The following is a 23594-nucleotide window of genomic DNA, read 5'->3' on the forward strand; positions in this document are numbered from 1 at the left end:
GGGCCACCCAGACTGTCGGAGGGCGGCACGCCGGACAGACGGCCCCTTCTCTCGTGTGTGTCAGAAAACACGAAAGACGATGCCCCGAAGAGTTTGAGGGTGTCCAAACAGTGTCACGCTCGGAAACTGGTATTTGGGAAATCTGATGGGACGGTAGGTAATTCTCAGGGAAATGGCAAGTTGGAGGGGAAAAAACAACAACAAAGCAGACCTGGAAACCCCAAGAGTCGAGTCAAAGAAAAGAACGGAGAGCACATGCTCTCCTCTGGTAAGCAAAATAACATGAAACAAAAAAATAACCACACAGGTAAAACCACCCGCCGCCACCCTCCCCTGGACTCAGGCTCAGCTCTGGAGCAGTGCTGTCGCCGGTACTCACGCTGACGTCGTGCTCCAGCTCAGCCAGCATGTCAAACCGCTGTCTTCTGGTGCATGTCATTTCCGCAGCAACACCCGACCACACCTGCGGTGCAATATATTGCAGAAGGTATTTGCAAACATTTAGAACGAAAGCATTTCTCACACATTCTCTTTTCATGATTCCCCACTTTAACTTGACATCTTCTGCTAGTTCCAACTGTGTGAGATAAAGAGGGGCTGCTACTGTATACAGCTGGCTCTTGAACCATGCGGGGGGAGGGGAGGAAGGGCCCCGACCCCCAACTCCATGCAGTTGAAAATCTACGTATAACTTGGACTTCCCCAAAGCTTCAGTGCTAATAGCCTACTGTTGACCGGAAGTCTTACAAGTAACACAAACAGCTGACTAACGTGTTTTGTGTTACATGTACTATATACCGTAGTCTTAACAATAAAGTAAGCTAGAGAGAAGAAAATGTTACGAAAATCATAAATTCACAGTACTGTATTTATCGGCAACACTCCATGTCTAAGTGGACCTGTGCAGTGCAGACCTGTGTTGTTCAAGGGTCACCAGTATTTCTCTGTAACTGTCTCGTGAATTCCACATCATTCCAACCCCCAGGTGAGCGCACAGTACAAAAATGGGGAAAACTTCCTATTGAGAAGTACGCATGTTGAAAAACCACAAGCGACAGAGCTCAGGATCTTTACAAATCACGACACGCTTTGTGAAAAAGAGTGAAATGACTGAGCACATTAACAACAGGTGTAGAACAGTTTATAATACTTGCAGTATCCAAACACGTGAGCTTAGAAATTCGCTACAAACCTTCACCGTGGAGTCCCACGATGCGGAATACAGTCGGTTGTCATGCCAACAGATCTTACTGACGGCGTCGTCGTGTCCCATTAACGTGTCCTGGCGTCTTGCAAATGCTATAGAGTAAAAATAGCTAACAGAAAAGAGAATGAGAACCATTAAAAAGCATCCCAGCCTAATTTTGAGACTCTTAAACACATATTCAAGGAATATTATGTTGTTTAATTCTGTACTAAGACTTACTAGAATTACAAAGTACTTACTCTCATGTTATTAAACCAAAATCCTCAATATCTGAATTTGAAACTAGAAATCTCCAGCTCTGGCTCATTTGTGTTTTTACCTCAGGTTAAAACAGTGAGGAAAACAGAGTCCAATGGGAGAAATTATTAGATTCAAATAATCACAGTCAAGGCCACCCTTATCTAAGATCTGTTCCTTTCCGAAAACAACGCAGTGTCCCACCAACAGAAGACCTGTCCTTTCCTGCCTTCTGCCCACAAAAACAGCTAGGTTGCGTGAGGCATTACACCAGGAGCACGCTCAGATACATACACATTATTATCCCACGAAGAACTTATGACAGTGGCATCTCCTGGCAAAAGTAAACAAGATGACAAAGCCTGAAATACAAATGGTTTGACATTAATTATTTACAATAATTAGTAAATCCCTCACACAGTAAAACTACCTTGTAAAGCTCCCCCCCAAATTAATGCTCAAATTCCATTTATTTTGGCCTTCCTCGTATTTGGGAAGTTTTCTTTTTTTTCAACTGGCTAGTTCCAGATGCTTAGTTTCTTCCTAAATGTAAGAAAGAAAGTCAAAGCGTGTCCAGGGCACATGGATCTAGCCTGAGGATTTCTGGATGGTCCTCACGGCCCTGGGCTGGAGGAACTCCTCACACAGGTAAATCATGAGGGGAGGGTGGGCTGAGCCTCTCTGGATTACGGACTTCCACGAGTAGGGAGAACTTCCAAAATTCTTTAGGGACTTCCAAAACCTTTCAGATGGTTTACATGAACAACAAAATGCGTTTTTTCAGAAGAATTGGTTTTCTAGTATTCGGGGTCCTATCCACTCAGAAATGCACACATTATTTAAAAAACACAGACACGTTTAGTTTGACAGTTCCAGAAAAGGAAAGATTTATTAAGGGGAATTCTACTGGGTGGCACGTCTAGTTTTCTAGGCTACAAACAAAATCACTGTATTTTGAGAAAGAGGCAACCTGAAAAATTTTTAAATTGAATTTAGAAGTAATGTCACTGAGGCATTCTGTAGACACCACACAGGAATAAACCCAGTTGCTTGGGGAGAAACGAAATGCCATCGTGTGTGTATAAAACAAACTGCTACATGAATTTCCATCATACCACTAGTTTAAAATTAAAATAAACTCACCATATTTGAAAATGATATACTTCTTTGTAGCATTTTGGATTCCTTGGAGAACATCTTCAAGGTAGAATCTGATTTAAGGATGAGAAGGCAAACACATGAGAAAGATTTCCTAGCCCTTATAGAGCACAAACAACTGCGGAGGAGAGCAGGAAGCTGGAGTGGGCGGTGGGTGGGGCCAGAGGATCTGGGGCCCCATCTGGTCACCTGTCACCCCACGACAAGGAAACCCACGCGTACCCAGTCCAGGCCCAGCACACTGCTCACATCTCAGCATGACTGAACCCGGAACAGGCCTAGTCACTGCTCAGAGTTAAAGAGGAGGGGCGCCTGGGGGGCTCAGTCGTTAAGCGTCTGCCTTCGGCTCAGGTCATGACCCCAGGGTCCTGGGATCCAGCCCCGCATCAGGCTCTCTGCTCCGCGGGGAGTCTGCTTCTCCCCCTGCCTCTGTCCCCACCCCACCCACCCCCCCTGCTTATGCTCTCTGAAATAAAGAAAATCTTAAAAAAAAAAAAAAAGTTAAAGAGGAGTAAAATAGCAATTTTAAATAAAAGACAACAAAAATCATGGCAATATATGTTGTTGTTTTTTTTTTAACAAATAGCCCAATTATGGTGTGATACCCCTATCCTGAATTAGCGTTTATGAAGCAACCACTGACTTCCTAAAGAATAATAAAGTAGGGATTAAAATTTCCTTGCCTAACAGAAGCTTAAAAAAGTGTAGCAAAAAAATCTCTTGGGAACCAAGAGTTGCAAAAATAACAATGGGCTCTGAACATCCCATATTTGAAACAAGTAACACATTTCCTAATTTGTAAACACACAACGTGATAAAGAAAAGGTCAGAATGAGCTTGAAATAATTTCTTCTGTAGAGTAAAATTTAACATTTCGACCTCGTTTTTGCAACACCAACACAGGCAAGTCCTGAGACTTTATCACGCTGAAACACTCTCCAGCATCAGCTTGGAAACAAAGTCCGAAGAGCGAACACAACATGACCGGAACTTTACCCTGTGGGGCATTCCCTACTCTGGGCCTCTTCGCCACCGTGCTGCTGACTCCGAGGAAGTCAGCATTTCTGATTCCGATCAGGCATTTCTGAGTCGTCACCACAAAGTTTACTGCAGCTTATTAACCTGGGGCATCTTACAGAAGGCCGTAAGCCAGCCCAGGGTATGGGGACGCTGTTCTCAAAACCGAAGATTCTGTGCCGGTGCTAGAGGTGAGTCTGACCAAAGCTCGCCCGAGCCGGGCTCGCAGCTGATGAGCCCCCCACATGCCCATGCAGCCCAACGTAGACCGCGGACGTGAGGAAGGCAGGCCACCCTGGGCTGACGATCAGCGCAGGCCTAAGTCAGTACCACAGGTTACTGACAGAGAAAACAAACAGAAAAAAATCAAAGGCTTTTGACTTAAAAAGAAAAAAAAAAAGCCTCTTCACTTGGTAAATTTACAAAGACGGGATGCCATGCTTAATGAGCGTCAGGGGTTTAAAGCCTCGAGGCTCCCCAAACTCATGGTTTACAAGGTCATCCAAGTACAAGAGACTGAGGGACTTAAACCCTGGCGGAAAAATCCAGCTAAGAACACAGGCTCTGCTTAATGAGAAAGCTTTAGAGAGAAACTGCTTTCACGACGAAGCATTCGGTCTGGGGTTCCGATGCTGGCACGTTCGGCGGGCAGGATCCTGCGAGAACGCAGACTGCTTCCCTCTGTCAGCATCGTCTTGCTGACCTCAACGGGGCCCAGCGTGCGTCCTGCACGTCAACTTCCTCTGGACTACCGTAGAACCATTATCTATGCTTTGTGGAAAAGTCTGTTTTATGCATCCTGAGGTCATCCTTGGAAGAGCAAAGAAGGACATGCTACAGATAACAAACCACCATCACAGAACCCGAGAGCAGTACCTCTGAGTCCTCTGGAAGGGCTTAGTCGGAGAGCACCATTTCCAGACTCAGTCAATGAAACACGTGATCTCCTACGACGAAGGCTAAAGGACAAGTCCCCTCAAAAACAGCCGGCTACTCACTCTGTCAGAGCCAGTTGTCTAAAAGCATAAGCAGGATGACTAAGGTACAATCTGATAATGTGCAAGAACATTAACAATGCATGCACTGGATTTCCAGCGAAATTCGACAACACACACCCTGAAATATATACCGCATGACACAAGTGAAACACCTAACAGTAAACGTGCACTGGCCCGTGGCCCAGCGCCCCGCGTCCTGGGGCACCCCAGCTGCACCCCGCAGCCACCGGGCACGCTCTGGGCTCGGGCGGACCCTCAGGGGCGTGTGCGCCTCCCGCCAAGCAAGGGGCCGGGGAATAAGCTCTTTCTGCCCTGTCCCTGAGTTTCTGGAAACCTCAGCAGCAACAGAAAGGCATTCTCGTGATTGTTTTTGGCAGACTACAATGACGTTTTCTGTCAAGTGCCACAAACTGCTCAGAGTCCGCTTTACGTGGAGGCGGCGTGCTCAAGTGTAATCCTTGACCGAGAGTTAAGAAACGTGGGAACTTTGTGGTTCCAGGTAAACCACTGTTCAGGCAGGAAAACATACCTTGTGAGGTTGTGAAGACGGAAGACCCGTTGCAAGAGACCGCTATTCCAGTAACCGCCCTGTTTAAAGACAGAGTTTTATACGTTACCAACAACCATGTGCTGAGACACCTCTTTCAAGTCCTTGATTTCATTTTACCAAGTTTCTGTGTTTTTTTTCGTCACAGCCTGTCTGCTGGATCTGTCCCGCACATATTACACCTGCCACGACCAAATCATCATTTGGGAGCTTCGAATTTTGTTTTGGTGCGACCTGTGGCCAGAAACCATTCCCGTTCTCGGCTTCCCTGGCTGCCATATTCAAAGTCGAACATCTTCCTGACAACTGGAAATCTGCTTCTCCCTCAATTTCACCTTATCTGACTATCCCCAAATTACTGAAACTCTTCTTTACAAGCACTTCACTTGCTTTGCTGCTGAATCAAATTTACCGAGCATCTGTTCAGTGATGATACCATTGTCCCGTTCTACCATTTCCTTTTACAGGTTCATTCATGTCTACACTGCCTGGGATGATAAGGCCTCTTTCTATGTATCACTTAGAGAAGTTGAGAAAAGAAAAGCCACTGTTATTTTATTTTATTTTTTTAAAGATTTTACTTATTTATTTGAGAAAGAGAGAATGAGAGAGAGAGAGCATGAGAGGGGGGAGGGTCAGAGGGAGAAGCAGACTCCCCGCCGAGCAGGGAGCCCGATGCGGGACTCGATCCAGGGACCCCAGGATCATGACCTGAGCCGAAGGCGGTCGCTTAACCGACTGAGCCACTCAGGCGCCTGAAAAGCCACTGTTATATAATGAGTAAGGTGAACTATCTATTTCTTTGCAAGAGGCTGTGCTCTGATCCAGAGCTATAGATCTGAAGTAGATTGGGACATTCAGACCCACCCGTGACCCATGGTGTCTGTGATGTCAACATGTCAGACAGGATGTCTATGGCCATGGAGCAGGCCAACGGGCTCGTCTCTGAGCCTGGGTTTTCTCATCTGTAATAGGATGGCTCAGGGGAAGTCAGTGCTTCTCAAGCCTTCCTACCAAAAGGTGTGACTATCCTTAATGGCAGAAGTCTGAACACTCATAACCCCTCCGGGTCTGACAGCAAGCCCTTTTTTTGAAAGTACAGGTATTATTTTTAAAACTCCTGTGAACTTAGCCCTTTGACCTCTTTCTCTCTCTCTACACATATTTGTTATAATTTTTTAAAAGGACACATTTTCCCCTATAATACCTGTGAATCCAACACTTGGGGAAGATACACCATGTTTCTCCCATCAAAGAGTTGAGGGGCTGTGAACCCCAGTTTGAGAGGCAACAAAACTACGTGCTGGCTGCGGACCCCATCGCAGGCTCTAGAAAGACCAGGGGTAGAAATGACAGCATGGAAGGCTGACAAAAATCCATTTTGTGCCAAACTTTCCCTTGCCACATTGACCTCACATGGCTGATCACTACAGACACTTTGGGGGGAGAAAAACCAATCAAGACAACACTGAAAGAGAATTTCCACCCCCTTGACTCCACTTAAAACAGTGTCGCTCCAGGCCAAGACCCCAAGTTTTGCAAGGACAGCACAGACGTGTTCTTACTCTTTGTGGATTTTATATTGCTCATGTAACTGCAGTTTGGTGATGTTATTCCAAGCCAGGCTTTTGCTTTCTTCGGTCAGGTCTTCAAAAGACTCTTCACCTGGAGAGACTACATTGAATTGTTGCCAAGTGAGTCAACGGAATTATTAACAAGCACCACAGACAACAAGCATCAGGGTCACAATATTTTCTATTAAAATCAAACGACCAAGGAAACACAATGCCCCACTGAAATATAACTACTCTGAAACGTACTCGGGAGCTCCATGTTTGTCAAGGGAAAATGATAAAATGTATAATCTAAATAACATATTGGGAGAAAGATTAAAAAGTATCTTTAAATACTGAAGTCTTTTTATACTCTTATCAGTGTTCCCAAAGTTTTCACTCAGCCCCTGCCTTAGGAGCTTCAGGAAACACAAGACTGAGTAACATTTCCTTGTCAGTAATGGTTGCAAAAGCCTGACCATTCTCTACAAATGCTGAGGTTTCATTTTGGTTTTGAGGGGGAAAAAGCAGACGTGTTCGAGCTATAAGCGCCCTGGCCAGGACGAGGGAAGCTATCCCTCCTGTCTTCTGAAGGGCTGGGGGGCAATTGCTCCTTAGTATAACCACAAGACAGTGCTATGAGCCTGGTGACTAAGCGGGGCATGGGTTTAAGAGGCATCACAAGATAATCTTATGGTCTTTATGACTGAACCCCGTGATGCATTATCTCTTAGAGAAGAACTCCTGGCTAGCCCTGGATCCCGGGCCCCTGAGAGCTATTCGTCCAGATGTGAGAGATACTCTGCTCTGGGTACCTATGAAGTCCCTGGGTGCATGGAACAGATGGAAGTATAGATGATAAGGAGTCATGGGACTTTGCTCCCAAAGTTCCACATAGTGTCAGACTCCTCCTGGGAGCCTGTGGGCTTGAGGCTGTCCTATGTGAAATGTGAAACATGGATAACTGGATGAAGGGGAGTATTTTTTCCTCCTTCTACTAATACTAGGTGTGACAACAGGGTCAAGTTCATTTTAGCACCCAGCACAGGCCGGGAACACAACAGAGACTCTGTAAATGTTTGTCAGATGACTAAGAGAATGAATCAAATAAAGAAAACAAAGCACGTTGAATTCAGGATCTGTATGTGGGGAAGGAGGAGGAGAATGAGGGATGGAGGAAGTTGTTTCTGGGAGAGAACAGGGGAGAGCGGGGCCAAGGGTGACCATGGGAGCAGCATGGCCAGGACGGGCCAATGGGAAAGTGACCAGCTAAGCATCAAACACTGGCTTGGAAAACCACAGAAAAGGAGGAGCAGAACAACAACAACAACAACAACAAAATACTGCCAAGTCTCATGTAATAGGAGTAACACTACTGGGAAATAAAAGTAACTTGATTTCTTTCAAATCAGCAGTTAAAACACAAAGGGAACAACAACAAAAACAGGCTTGTCGAGTTTTTGTTTTTCAGGAGAACTGCAGTCGGATGCCCAAACACAACCACCTCTAGGCCACATGACAATTCATGGCTCACCTACTCTTCAGAATCCTCAGGAACATCTGAATCAGAAAAGAGAAACCAAGGGTGCTCACATTTACTCTCTTTACAAAACTTACCTGGAGAATCTGCCATGGGAGCATTATGACTGCAGGCATGGGAGAAATTCTTAAACTTTGGGGTGATCCGTCGAGGATGTGGTGTCACAAAGAGCTGTTTTGGGGTCTGGCCAAACTCCAAGATTTGGGTCAGCATGGCTACTTTCTCGTCAGGGTCCTCGATGCTTTAGGACAGAACACAAATAATGCAGTGACCCACGAGGTTCGAGTTCCCTGAGAGCACAAATGTCAAATAATGCAGCTCAACAGGAGAGAGGTTTAACTCTCAAATAGTAACAGTGACTATGTGCCAGGGCTGTCCGAGCCTCACCACAGATCTTAGAGAATTTTCTGAGGCTCAGTGACTTACCTAATGGGGAAAGCAAGATATAATTCACTGTAAAATTTCCACACCTTCTTATGATCAAAGAGCTGCATTCGTCATTTAGACAAAGAGGTATTTCGTAACTCAAGTAGAAACTCCTTCTAGACGTATAGGTACCTGTTCAAGTCTACGCCTCCTTCATAGGTCAGGGGATGAAATACTGAAAAAAAAAAAAAAAGAGATGAAAAACCCTCTTGAAAGAGGTACTGTGTGGTTATGATTGATGCTCTGCACAGAATCTTAAAAACTCAACAACTTTATACTTCTATTCAAAGAAAATGATTGTCACTTTGCAAAAAAAGACTAATAAAAACCAACAGCAATAAATATCAACACAAGGGGCGCCTGGGTGGCTCAGTCCTTAAGCGTCTGCCTTCGGCTTGGGTCATGATCCCAGGGTTCTAGGGTCGAGCCCCGCATCGGGCTCCCTGCCCAGCAGGAAGCCTGCTTCTCCCTCTCCCACTCCTCCCGCTTGTGTTCCCTCTCTCGCTGTGTCTCTCTCTGTCAAATAAATAAAATCTTTAAATAAATAAATAAATAAATAAATAAATAAATATCAACCCGAGTTATCTTTCGCTGAGCAGAAATCCAACTGGCAGGTGAGACAGCCTCTTATCTCCAGGTATCTGCCCCCAGGGGAAGCGCCAATCACCCTGCACTGCCACGCGCGCAAGGTCCAGCCTGACCTGCCAGCTTCTCTTCACCAGCTGACACCACCGGGCAGCCTGGCGGCAGGTAAGAAGGAGCCCGGGGGCGAGGGGGAGTGGGGGAGAGGGTGTTGCCCAAGCTTTCTTTCTGCTCCATTAATAAGAAGCCCTGGGGCCCTTCAGAGGAACAGGGGGGTGGGAGGTGCTCTTCTATCATATTCTGATTGAGTTTCAATTGAAATTAGTGAGTGGGATGGAAAGTAATGCTAACATTGGAAGACTTTAGAAAAACACCTCTGGGGATCGGGGCGAAGTTGGGGTTCTTTAGGCCAAAGTCCTTCCTCCTCTGTTACTCAGTATCTGACCCAGGGCCATGGAGCCCGGAGCCACTGTCTGCTGACAGAAGATGCTGCTGCCGAACAGGAGCTTGACGGCTCTGGCCGCGTTTTTTCCTCTTTCTTTGTGCTTTTGTTTTCATCAAACGCTGTATGACATTTCCAAGACTCACATACCGTTATGGGCCCCAAGGGCATCATTCCCTTTTTGCTTGTAGCCGAATATTAGATCGATCCACTCGTGAAGGTGCTCTGACACATAATTGCTTTCCAACGCGTCTTTGCTCTTCCGGAGAAAGTCCTCGGGACCTATTAGATTAGACTCGATCAAAACATCACTGTCTTCATTTATTCTCTTGTCTATCCATATGCAGATAAAGCTTCTAGGAGAGGCAAGAGGTACATATTTGTTTGTTTTTTAAAGATTTTATTTATTTATTTCTCAGAGAGAGCGAGCACGGGAGCATAAGCAGGGGGAGGGGCAGGCAGAGGGAGAAGCAGGCTCCCCGCTGAGCAGGGGATGGGGGGAGCCCTCTATCCCAGAACTGTAGGGATCATGACCTGAGCCGAAAGCAGCCCCTTAACCCACTGAGCCACCCAGGTTTCCCGAGGTACATATTTATTAATGACGGTTTTTTTGCCCCCATCATATAAAATATCCGTTCTGGTGGGGCGAGGGGAGTGGCGAAGATCACTTCCACAACATTTAGGTCTTTCAAATACATATTGATGTTTTTACATCATAGGCTCACAAGACCAGTTCTGATTTGGAACGGGACTGAGATAGCGCCTCATTTACACACAGAAGTATGCTGGTATTTTTTAAAAAACCCAGGCAACTAAATAACAATACTGAAGTGGCCCCCCTGGGTGAAGAACTGCTGAAATTGGGTACTTCCAGGGTGGTACTCACTCCGTGCCCAGGGTGGGAGTTCCACATCATCAACCATCTGCCCTCCTTGTCTCTTTCCCAGATCCAACTTCAGACTATTGACTAAAAAGCTGACATCATCACCATAGAATTCTGGAATCAACTGAAATGGGGGGGTGGTAAGGGGGTGGAAAGAACAGCAACAAACATTTTTTAAAGCTGTTAGAAACCACAAGCCCAGTGAATTATTAGCTTTGTTAACTGCTTACCTCTTTAAAATCAGTTGCGCCATCCAAACAGTTTTTCCAAGTTTCTGCGATACTAGATACAAAAAAAAAAAAAACCAAAACAACTGATCTTAGGTCTTGGGTCTGGAAATAGCAACCACAGGGCTGTCTATGCACCTAGGTGTTGTCCTACACTTCACCTGTATTAACTCATTTCTCTCATTAACTCATAATTCTCAACATGTGTATGAGGATCCCCCTTTGACAGAAGAGACGCCTTCTCTGAGCTCATGCAGGGAGTGGCCCGGGGTGAGGACACGGACGCAGACAGGGCGTCTCCAAGCCCACGCCGTGAGCCTCCACCCACACAGTGCCTCATCGAAGGGCCAACACAGGCTGCTGCTTAAACATGGAACACCTAGCACAGCTATTTTAATAGCTCATTTCAGAAAGGGATTAAACTTGACACAGCTTAGAAAGACTAGAGAGACACAGACCAAAAGATTAACAATGAATGTTATCTCAGCGTGGTGGGAGGCTGGGTGAACTTAATTTTCTCCATATTTTCTGGCTTTTTTTTTGGGGGGGGGGGGCAAGGAAATATGTAAACAGTCACAGGAAATTATATTCAAGTCACAGCAGAGTTATTTAGAATAAGGAGATGTTGGAAATGGTCTAAATGTCCAACAATAGAGGAACAGTTAAAAAATTATGGCATACATTAGGATGTAATACAATAATTTCAAAGTCACTGTTTTGAAGAACATCCGATATGGGGGAAAACTTCAATACTGAATACGACGAGGCTACAATAGGCAGGACAAAAGCTGTAATTAAAAGATGTTCTTACAATTACACACACACACACACACACACACACGACTAGAAAAAGCCTGAAAGGAACAGACAGATGTACCAATCAGCGATTCTTGGCATTTCTTGACATTTGTGTATCTGATTTTTTGAAGCAAACACATTGTACGTTTACAATTAGAGAGTTTACAAACAGGTAGGTGAAGCATTGGGTCAAACCTGTTGAACATTCTATCTGCGTTATCAAATCTTCCATTCTGCAGACACAGCATGTACTCGGGCGCTAGAGGGGAAATCAGAGTTAAGTGAGGTAACAGAACCCCTGAGAACACACGAGAAACAGCACTGAATCGGGAGCACTGACACGGAATCTTACCGATCCTCACAAGATAAAAGAGCACGTAGCCAGGGGAAGAGTAGTGACTGCCGTACATGAACTTTGGCTCTGGCATTTCCTGGTAGCGGGTCTGCAACAGACCGAGAAAGATCCTGCTAGGCGTCGGCCGGGAAAACAGTGACTGCCGCAAGTAGTCAAACCTCAGATCGTGGCCTGGCTACGTTACATCCCTTAGTTTCTCTCTTAAGTAGGAAAGGGAGAAGAGGAGGGGGAAAACAACTGTGAACACACACAGTATTCCCGTGACAAGTATTTAGCTTTTCTTGGCTCAGTGGGAGCAATGCTGGGCCGGTTTGAACAGAACGGACGTTACACGGCCCTTGTGCAGTTCACCAGAGAGCACCTTCGCGCAACTAAATCCCTAAGCTTGTGAGGCGGCCTGCCTCCTACTTCCTGAACTGCAGGCAGAAGATGCAAATGGGGGTGGGTGAGCAGCTAAACTCACGGGGGAAGGCAGAGCGCAGAGAGGGAGTAAGAAAAAGTATGACCTAGATCTTCTAGTCACTCGGCATAGACCTCCCCTAAGTCTTGGAGAAATGAGTTTCCCTTACTATAAAAACAGAGGTCACGGCTCAGGGAGCTGCTTAGAAGCCGGGCATCCCCAAATCCACGTACCAGGAGTCTCTCCAGCCGTTCCTTGTTTAGAGCCCCTACTGGCCTGCTGAGATCCCGGAACGTTCCTGGATTTGACAAATCTGTAGATTTAAAAAATGAATTAATTAAAATAAAGCTAGCAAACTTAATAACACTACCCCCCGCCATGGATACACATGCACAGATTTATTTCTACAAATAATTTTTAAAAATTGAGACAAACCCATTAGAATTAGAGTATTTCTGATAGTCACTTACATAACTGTAAAGGTTAGGGCTTGAGTTTTAAGTCAGCAAGTCACTCAAGAGTAGCATCTCTAATTTGAAAATGCCCCAACTATTGATTTGTTTTTAAAGATTTTTTTATTCATTTGAGAGAGACAGACAGAGAGAGCACAAGCAGGGGGAGAGGCAGAGGGAGAGGGAGAAGCAGACTCCCTGCTGAGCCAGAAGCCCGATGTGGGGCTCGATCCCAGGACCTGGAGATCATGACTTGAGCCGAAGGCAGATGCTTAACCATCTGAGCCACCCAGGTGCCCTGATTTTTTTTTTTTTTAAAGAACTACTGGTTTTAAAAAACTATATTCCAAGGAAAACAACAACAAAAAATAAGCACATTTTAAAAGTCAGTATTCTTCTACCAAGATTTGCTGAAGTCTGAGTTACAGTGAATATTATTATTGTGTGATAATAACATAATTTGAGAATTGGGGACTGAATATTATCACAGAAATAAATTCTCACAGTCCCAGAAAGTCTGTTATTTCTTTCAAGTGTGAGGGTTCGATTAGTGAACTGTCTAAAAGGAATTTATTGTTCACAATATATAATTTAGAATATTACAAAATCAAATTATAATACAGTCCCATTTTTGGTAAAATAATTTGAGAGAAATACATATACCACAAGGTTAAAATGGTTCTCTCTCATTAATGTGATTATTGATGATGTTTATTTCCTTCTTTAAATATTTCAGTACTTTCTAAATGTTCTAAAATGAATAATTATCGCTTTTGGCAATCACATTTTTGAGTGTGGATTTTAAAACAGAAGGACAACCCGAGCAACAATTTTTCAAAGTGAAAAACAAGCATTTCAAATGTGGTCATGACATGTAATAATGACACGGCTTAAAAACATATGCATACTTTCTGGGCATGTCTTTCAAGAAGTCTGTGAGCCCTTTTTTTAGGATTAAAAGAATTTAAGCGATAGTGGAGAAAACACACGTAAAGCCCATATAACGGAGAGAACATCGACCCGGTACCTCGGGAGGGAAACCAGCAATCGTTAGTACAGAAATCCAGATGGGCTCGAATCTGCCTATGCAGATCACAGCCGGACCTCCGGCTTTCCTCTCAGCCCTCGGCTTCGTGGCATTTACCCAGCATTTACCCAGCGCAGCGCTGCAGTAGTCGCCGATCACCCACGGGAACACGGGGTACTGAGAGAGGTCGTTGCAGCTGCGGTCCGCCAGGTTGTTGAGGTGCAGGAGGTACTGGTAGTTGGACAGGTGCCCGCGCTGCCACTGCAGCGTGTAGCTCTCCGCCGTGCGCTCCGCCGCGTGGTGCTCTAGGGGGACAGAGCCCGCCGGGTCGCCACTGAACTCGGCCAACGCTGGCTAAGTTGCACCGAGCGTGTAAAAACTAGATGGTTGGGGCTTGTTTGGTTTTTTTAAGATTTATTTATGTGACAGAGAGAGAGACAGCGAGAGAGGGAACACGAGCAGGGGGAGTGGGAGAGGGAGAGGCAGGCTTCCCGCGGAGCGGGGAACCCGACCCGGGGCTCAATCCCAGGACCCCGGGATCATGACCCGAGCCGAAGGCAGACGCTTAACCCACTGAGCCTCCCAGGCGCCCCCAAAATTAGATGTTTTAAATGTAGAACCTCTAATGCATTTTTGAAAAATACGTTTTAAGAAAATGAAAAGTAGGCTGTGGTTGGTTTTCACCAAATACCTGTTGCATTAAATATGAATATCTGCAAGGATATTCACCAGGAGGGAATATTATTACATATCTAAAAATACTGTCTATGTTAAATATATGATATAAAACAAATATGAAGGTATGGAGCAAATATGTAGTTATTACATGGTAATGCATAATATTTACTATATTATATATGGCCTGCAATATATACAAAGTGCTTGAGGTTTAATGCCTTTAAGAAGCCATGACCATTTGTAAAAGCTTAGTTCCTCCATTTTTTATGAAATCAAAACAAAAACAATCCGAGTCCTCTTTTAGATCAGTAAGAGGGCTACTACCACAGATTTGCCAATGTCTATGTATTCTGTAGGCATGTGAAGAGCGAGGCAAAGAAAAGAACCCGCTGAAGGAGAAAAAGGTCTCTGGCAGGAAAACATGATTTCTCAAAGGAGAAGAACCAGAAAGTCCCCCACACCCCCTCAGGAAACATGGAATCACAGAGTATGTGGCACCACGGAGAACCTTCCTCTTGGAGAGCATAAAGTGACTCAACTGTTTTATTTCATTCGGAGAATTCTGCTTTCAACGTTTTGTTGGCTGTACCAAGCAACTTATCTAACTCATCTGTTGACTCAGTATTTATCCTTATTTACTTTTACCAAGTTTCTTCTCTAACCAGCTATGAGGAAAGAGCTTAAAAACTCAAAATGCTTATTCTCATTTCCCACACTCCCAACACCACAGAGAAAGTCTGACCAACCTGAGTAATAAGATCAGAGGGAATAAGGAAGCTTCAAGAAGACAGGTTTTTAGGTCATGGCAAGTGTTATGACTTGAGATTTTAGGACTCACCATGAAAGTTGAGTTTTTTGTTGTAATCTTGTTATATAGTTAGAGGAATAAAATGAAAAAAAATTTAATCAGGAGGCAGGAAATAACAGTCAACTTGTATCAGAGCTATACTTACGCATTAAGTAAACCTAACAGCTTAATGTGAGAAGAAAAAAATTTGCACTCTAAGCCTACTATAAAATAAAATATATTCCTTATTGAAAATAAACTATTCTTCTGAGGGAAAATTCCATGTCTAAGGGAGTAAGACTAGCAAACAAAGTTAAGATGGCAGTAATAAAATCCCAACATCTATTTTTGAAAATCAACCCATTCTAGTCATCTAACAACTCTGTAAACAAGAATAATTCAAGCGTACAATTTCATATGTTTATGACTAAAAAGAAAAATCAGGTTTTCTTTCTGATAAAGGTGGGAAACTTCACATTTTTATGGAAGACTGAGGAATTATTAATTAAAGGCAAATCAAGTCCCATGGTACTATACGGAGTACAGAAGGCTCATGTGTTCCTTTTGTGTCGTTTTCCAGCTTTGTGATTAAGACCATAGTTAATGATTACAAACACATGATGGACAACTCACTGCTTCAAATTAAGAAACCAAGTCCTGGTTTCCAAAAACGAATATAGACAAGACTGAAGAGAAAAATAATTAGGTGGATTCTTTATAATCCATTCAACTTGGGGGTTGTTAAAATATAAAAAACATTTAAATATGCTGATCAAGAGTTTTTCAAACACACAATCGGAGTGAACTATTGCCAAATTTCATTTATATGAAATTATGATTTAGTTTGTAGAATGCCATTTTGCCAACCCTAGTTCCTGATGAGAAGGAATAAGGAGACCCAGAAAGGTGATTCTAGATATAGCATTTCTCTTCTCCTATTTCCTAACCCAGGTACTTAGGAGTTGAACGACCCTCATGTGAATGGATACAATGAAGGGTGAGCACCATACCTAGATACGTGGCAATATAAAAATAGAGGTCATCTCTATCTTGAGGTTCATAGAACTTTAGGTAGATGTCAGAACAGAGATCGTCTTCTGTGCAAAACACTTCCAAGCCCTATAAATTCAGAAAGAAAACAGTAAAATAAATAGCACTGTTTACCTTGCCATCTCAAAACAAGCGACATAAGTACAAAAGCTTTTCAGTTAAAGATCCATATTTTTTATCTGCAGATCTTATTTATTTACATTCTCCACATATAAATTTGATTCAGTGATGCACATACATGCGTGTGTTTGTATGAATATGTGCATGGTATGTGTATGCGTGCACGCACACAGTTCATCCAAAAGAAAGACTTGGAGACAACGTGCTTACATTACAATATGACATACTTGCACTTTTCAGACATGCCATGAGTGTTTACAAGTCAATAAACCATTGGCTAAACTGAAGATCTGACAATCATCCACTGAGAAGTGACATTCCACAGGAACTCACCAAAGGCATGAGGCCGTGCCTCCTTTTGTAAATGCGGCGGACATCTTGGAGTGTTATCTGGACCACAGGTTTCTTTAAAAGTAGAAAGACAATCTCAAACATCAACGTTCAGACACAATTAGAAGCTGCCCTTTGGTATCAGAAAGGTGAAAAAGTGGCCAAATCTTGACTTCCTGACGTGTTACATGTGAACAATCAGAAAGGCAGCTCTTAGAACAAGGCATTTCTGGTTTTACGTCCTGGTCTGCCCTTTTCCACTAACTTTATGACCCTGGATGAGTCTCCCTACCCTCGCTCAGGACCCCCGAAATGATAATGCACTGATCTATCATTCAGGGTCCTGCAAGGTTGCTGAGTGATAAGGGATATTAAAGTGCTGGTACAGATAACCTCTCAGGAATTTTGCTATCTTTTTATAGATCAACGGTTTTCTTGGAACTGACACAGTACCTCTTCTTTTAGAATCTTGTCCTTTATCTCTGTAAAAACTACATTGTATTAAGGCTCATAAACAACTACGGTATTAAGCAGGGCCTCTAAATTTTTCTTTCTTTATGAGGAGGAAAATTTTCTTGCTTCTCAAGAGGCTTAAAACACTAGTAAGAGCAGAATGAGGTTAGAAAAGCCACTGAGATTGGCTAAATGGTGACACATCCACCTTTCCCCAAGTGAGAGGGAGGAAAAGCCCACATGTGGAACTGTGGAAACTTCCTGAAGACTGGTCAAGGATCCTAGCCCAGAGATTTGGGAGGGGATACATGCTCACACTATGGATCCTGAAGCTCTAGCACATACTCAGATATTATCCCAAAAGTTTTTGACCCAAGCCATAGTAACAGGAGTGGTCAAGCCAACTATGAACACCAGTAGAGCATGCCCTTCAGCGATGTGTAGCGTCTGTGGGAGGGCTTGGTGAGGGTGCCCTGCCACCTGGTGGACAGACCTGTCATAGCGCCATTCCTCACACAAAAGCATTACATGTTTTACTGACAGAATGACTGACCCACCAGCCTGGAGAATTTCCAGGACGTAGCCTCCTATGACAGAAAACACGTTCTTTAAGCTGCCCTGCCAAAGGGTCCAACGCACTATCAGAGTGTATTAGCATTTCTGTTCTTCTAATGAACCACTCCAAAAAGTGTTCACATCTAGATAAAGCGACATATTTTTACAAATTTTAGTGTGGAAATCCGAGTTTATCTTTACTATCTGGCCCAGTAAATCTAAAGTCACTGAGAAAGAGAAGACTGTTTCCACCATCACGGTAGAAGCACCACAGATGTTCGATGACAGAATCTCCACCGGCCCCTCTGTGCTGGCTGGCAGGGGACCACGCCATACTGCTTGTGATAGACTCAGATCTACTGATTCTGCTCCTCATTAAAGAAAAACAAGTAATACCCACATATATGGGCACATAAGCAGATATACAGAAAACACCCATTTCTCTTTAATTTTAGTATATTTCATTGGTCTCTTCCAGAAGTGCTTCCAAGGAGAAAGGTATAAACCTCTAACAACCCTTTACTAAAATTGGGGGCTGGGGGGGGAGGCAGAGTTTCTTGTCACAGTGAGGGCAAGGGACCCCAGAATTACTGAAAAGAGATCGGAAGAGCTCGAATCTGGATGAGCGGGCATCAGGATGACATAGGGAGGCCTGTTGAACACACAGCTGCTAGAGGGGAAGGGGGCGGAATTTCGATCCTCGCCAAACTCTAACACCAGAACTGTGAGGTCAAGTTCCCAGGAAAGACGAATATTCCAGTGCTAAAGCAGCTCCCCATCTGACCCTGTGTCTCTCCTTACCGGGTACCCGTTGAGAGGCTGAAAATACAGGTTTGTGTCGGTGATGCACACGTGTCCAGGATTCGTCACCAGCGGCGTCACCATTTCTGCTTTGCATTCCATGTGCAGCTTTTCAGAAACACTCTGGAATCTGACAATACAGTTTTCAGCAGAAGTAAGAAAAATCACAAACCAATCTACTTTCTCAAAGGGAGCTACAGTGTGACTGTGTATGGACATCTGTCTAAACACTACACTTAATACAAGAAAAATGGTACTACAAAAATTGGTGGTTTAAATAAAACTGACATTCTTTAAAAAAAAAAAAAAAAACCTGACATTCTTTCAGATGGTCTAGTGAGAACTCAAACAACAACAACAACAACAGATGAGTTTATCACAGAAGAGAAGACAAATAAGTAATACCAAAGAACCCTTTATAGCTGAACTGTTTTTCCTCCCAAAATAAACTGGCCTTGAAACTATTCCTATATTAACATATTTTTCTATTGTTGTATCTCTAAGACCTATTTTTAGAGTCACAGGTGCCATTTACTTCACACAGCACTTTATAAGGCCATGAGTCCGTAATTACAATTACTTGAACATCAGTTCCAAGGTATGTTCTTTTGCGGCTGCAGTAAACCCAGTCAAATGTGATTTTTCCACTACCCCTCCTAAATTATTTAACTAGTCGAAAAAGTCCATTTTCTTTTTGCTTTACTAATGAGTAAAAAAAAAAAAATTAGAGGGGAAACAACCAAGTCATCAATATCTGAAGGCAAGTCCTTAGTGACATAACTGGGTTAAAAATAAATCTCCCCGTTGTTATAAGTAACAATGGGACGAAAGCCCACGGAACAGACTTCTCCTTCCTTAGGAAGTGAAGGGGACCTCAGAGCTGTCACCCTAACCACACACACCGGCCAGAAGAGCTACACAAGCCTTTTTTAAAAGCGGTCAGGAAGCTTAAGATGCAAAGAAACCTGAGTGAAGAGAGCAATGGTTGGGTGGCCTTGGGTGGCGACAGATAGAAGGGGAAGGGCTGCGGGATGGAGAGAGGTCTAGAAAGAAGCCGAAAGCAGAGTTGGGACTGAAGAGGAAGCTGCCACTGGGTGGGGAGCAGGGGGAAATCTTCCAGCGTTTAGAAGGCTGGTGGCTCGGCCGAAAGGCGTACGATATCTCCAGGATCCTTCAGGCGCTCAGGTCCTGAAGGTCTTGATCGCTCCCCAAAAATAATTGTAGGCAGCAGAGGTGGGGAACGTAGCTATGGCTGCCATGAAGCCTTCACCCCGCTCAGTCACGGATCGCGCTGTCAGAGCCCCCGGCACAAGAAGGGGTGGGCACGCAACCACTTCTGGAGGTAAACAGCATTTAGTTGGGTCTCTACTTCCAGGTAAGAGAAATGAAGAATTACTTAAGCAAGCTGAACAACAGACCAGACACAGCAGAGAAGTCCAGTCAGGCTAAGAAAGGAGGGTCAGAAAAACAAAGAACAAATGGAATGCTAACAAACACTAAGACAGTGGGTTTAAAATCAACTACATCAATAATTACATATGTCATTTAGGTCCATCTGGTTGAGGGTTGTTCAGATCATCTATACTTTGTTGACGTTTTTGTCAATTTTGTTCTATCATCAATTACTGAGAGAAGGGTGCTGAAATTGCCAATAATTGTGGAATTATTCCTCCCATTTCTGTCAAATTTATGCCTTGTGTATTATGAAGCTATATTGTTAGGTTCATATACATTTAGATGTGTAATGTCTTCTTGATGTGTTGAACCCTTCATCACTATGAAGTATCCCTCCTTATCCATTTGTCTTGAAGTCTGCTTTGTCCTCTTTTAATCTAGTCATACCAGGATTTTCATGTGGTATGATTGCATGGTATATCTTTTTCTATCCCCTGTTTTGAACCTGTGTCCTCATTCTGTTTCTGAAAACACACACAGTTTATATAGTTGAGTCTTGCTTTTTATACAGGCTGACAACCTCTACTTTTTAATGGGGATGTTTAATTCATTCATTCATTCATTCAATTTTTTAGAGAGAGTGAGAGCAAGCATGGCGGCGGGGGGAGGGCAGAGGGAGAGGGAAAGAGAGAATCTCAAGCACACTCCATGCTCAGTGCAGAACCCAATGCAGGGCTTGATCTCACAACCCTGAGATCATGACCTGAGCTGAAACCAGAAGTCGGATACTTAACCAGTTGAGTCCCCCAGGTGCCCCTAATTCATTTATGATAAAAAGAATACATCATGATCAAGTTGGATTTATCCCATGAAGAAGGTTGGCTTAACACTGAAAAAAAATCAATGTAATTCACAACATTAACAGAATAAAGTAGAAAAAAAATGTGATCATTTCAGTAAGTGCAGAAAAAAATATTTAACAAAACTCTAAACCTATTATTGAAAATACTCTTGGCAAACCAGGACTAAAAGGGAGCTTCTTCATTCTGATAAAGGGCATCCATGAAAATCCTACAGCTAGCCTCATTCTTCAGTTGTGAAATAAACCCTTTTCCCGTAAGATCAAGAACAGGGCAAGGATGTGCTCCCACCACATCTATTAATTAAACAGTACAATGAGGCAAGACATAGAAATAAAAGCCACAAAGATTTCTGTGAAATGGTCATTATTCACAGATTAAACAATTATGTATATAGAAAACTCTATGCAATCTATAAAAAACCCACTAGGACTAATGAGTAAATCTGGAAATGTCACAGAATACAAGGTGAATGAAAAAAAAAAAAACCCACTGTATTTCTATATACCAGTAACAAATAATTGGAAAAATCAAATTTAAATAGCATCAAAAAAATCCCCAATCTAGGAATCCATCCATCCACATATGACCACATCGACAGACTGAACATATAACAGTGGGGGAAAGCGGGTGAGGTGTAAAAGACCTCTGTGGATTGTCTTTATTTTATTTACACCTTTTCTTTAGATCTAAAATTAGCCTCACATAAAGTACTTTAAAGGGTATGTTTTGGGGTGCAAAAGGGGGAAACGTGAATATGAAACTATAAATTACATCGCGTTAGAGAAGCATCAGTACTTGAGTATTGTAATAGTATGGAGGAGGGCCAGAGAATACCCTTTGAAGAGACACGTGTTGAAGTAATTATGGGGCAAGTGTCATGACATCTTGTAATGTAATTTTAAGTGATTCTGAAAAAGGTATGTATTTTATACACAATACATATACATGCAGGTACACATTACCTATATGTATATACACACATACCATACACACCTGCACGCACACGCACTCACAGAGCAAGCGCGAACTAAAGCAAATCTGACAAAATGTTAACAAACTAACCCTGGTGACCTGTAGGATATCTGTGTTCATTATGTTACTCTTTCAACTTGTGAGGATTTGAAATTTTCAGAATGAACAGTAGAGAAAAATAAATATAGTACCCTTCATTTCTTCAATAAGAAAGTATTTCCTCAGAACTATGATGAAAGCTTATTTTGGCAAAAGTTTACTTTTTTCTTTGAGAGGAAGTACGTAACACTGGAGTATCTTATTTTATTCCGCAAAAGTTTCTTCCCCAAATTCTTCATCCTAACATTTTAGAGACTGGATTAAATTAAAACTTCCAGAGTGAGCCATTTTTTAAATTAATGTCACATTGAAGCCCAGGATTGAAAAAATCACTACTCAGAAGAATTATGCATTCTAAGTAGGTCAAAAGAAGCTAATTCCTCTTATTCCTTTTCCTTCCTAAAATGGAAGCTATTATTCCCCCAGCAATCCACTTACCTAATATATCCTACAAGTATTAAAACAGAAAGGAAATTAATGCTATGTAGGTAAAACAGAAAAAGAAGCAAACAAATATAAACGCAGAAACATTATTGGCCAGATGGCTTCACTGGCAAGTTCTTCAACACTTTAACATGTAGTGTGAGGGTCACAAATCTCACAAAGATAGCAATAAAACAGAATATTACAAACTATTCTCATTTATAAACATAAGCATCTAGCAAAAGCCTAACACATCATAATCCATAAATGAATCTATTCAACCAGTACATTCTGTTGTCCTAAGCTGCAGTGATCCACAGATTTAGCAGAACTCTAAAATAAGAATCTAAAATAAAAATACTTAGTGAATAGGGCCTGCAATAATTTATACATAAGATTTTGTACACATTAAAGAGTTTACATATAAAGTTAATGGAGCTAATCACAAAGTCTAGCAGGGTTGCTGAAAACAAAATGAATACACAAAAATCCACTGCATTCTATATATCAACAATAAACGAAAATGGGTTTTTTAGGACACTATTTACAACACCATCAAAAATATGAAGTACTTGGAATAAATCTAGCACAAGAGAGGAAAGACCTTTATGGAAAAAACCATAAGGAAGACATTAAAGAAGGCTAAATAAATGAGTGATTCATTGCAATCACAATCAAAATCTCAGGGAGCTTTCTTTTATGGAACTTGACAAGCTGTTTCTAAATTTATATGGAAGTGCAGCATAAGGCCAAGAATAGTGAAGACATAAATTAAAAAGGAAAACAAGGTGTGAGGCCCTGAACCTGCAGATGTCGGGAGTTATTATAAAGCTATGTGACTGATACAGTGGTATTGCTGATGAGATGCAAATCTACTTAGTATGAGGCAAGAAAGAAATACGAGAGCAGGTTCATATAAAAGCATAATTATTTGCAGGAAATATCTTCATACTTAGAAAAGCCAAGAAAATCAATGAAAAAAACACTGGGCCAGTAGGAATGTAGTCAGTCTCCTGGTCCCTGCAGGACTCCTTAGTAAGATTCTGATCACAGACTGAAAGGTCAGGAAAGACCTTCCGGAACAACCAACAGCTAAGCTGAAATCAGATGAGTAAGTAAGAGTCAGCCAGGTGCAAAAGGGGAAGGAGGCCAAGCACTCCAAGCACAGGCAACACGTCCAAAGGCTCAGAGGGAAGAGAGCACGGGGCATGCTCGGGAT

The 23594-nt window shown here is 42.8% G+C and overlaps 1 protein-coding gene across 1 annotated transcript in view; it reads right to left on the bottom strand.

Annotated features, from left to right (window-relative positions):
- The window catches only part of NSMAF (neutral sphingomyelinase activation associated factor), a 55261-nt gene that overhangs the window by 3373 nt on the left and 28294 nt on the right, over positions 1-23594 (bottom strand). The window contains exons 10-27 of the mRNA XM_044914219.1: positions 18624-18753; positions 16818-16889; positions 16325-16433; positions 13978-14154; positions 12604-12683; positions 11968-12058; positions 11811-11874; positions 10821-10872; positions 10594-10714; positions 9858-9989; positions 8816-8858; positions 8335-8498; positions 6730-6829; positions 5147-5205; positions 2588-2655; positions 1739-1806; positions 1193-1316; positions 380-463 (exon numbers count right to left, since the gene is read on the bottom strand). Coding sequence (XP_044770154.1) covers positions 380-463; positions 1193-1316; positions 1739-1806; positions 2588-2655; positions 5147-5205; positions 6730-6829; positions 8335-8498; positions 8816-8858; positions 9858-9989; positions 10594-10714; positions 10821-10872; positions 11811-11874; positions 11968-12058; positions 12604-12683; positions 13978-14154; positions 16325-16433; positions 16818-16889; positions 18624-18753 — 1738 coding nt within the window. The remainder of the gene's footprint in view (positions 1-379; positions 464-1192; positions 1317-1738; positions 1807-2587; positions 2656-5146; positions 5206-6729; positions 6830-8334; positions 8499-8815; positions 8859-9857; positions 9990-10593; positions 10715-10820; positions 10873-11810; positions 11875-11967; positions 12059-12603; positions 12684-13977; positions 14155-16324; positions 16434-16817; positions 16890-18623; positions 18754-23594) is intronic.

The sequence above is a fragment of the Neomonachus schauinslandi genome, chromosome 4, assembly GCF_002201575.2.
Source record: "Neomonachus schauinslandi chromosome 4, ASM220157v2, whole genome shotgun sequence".
NCBI lineage: Eukaryota > Metazoa > Chordata > Mammalia > Carnivora > Phocidae > Neomonachus > Neomonachus schauinslandi.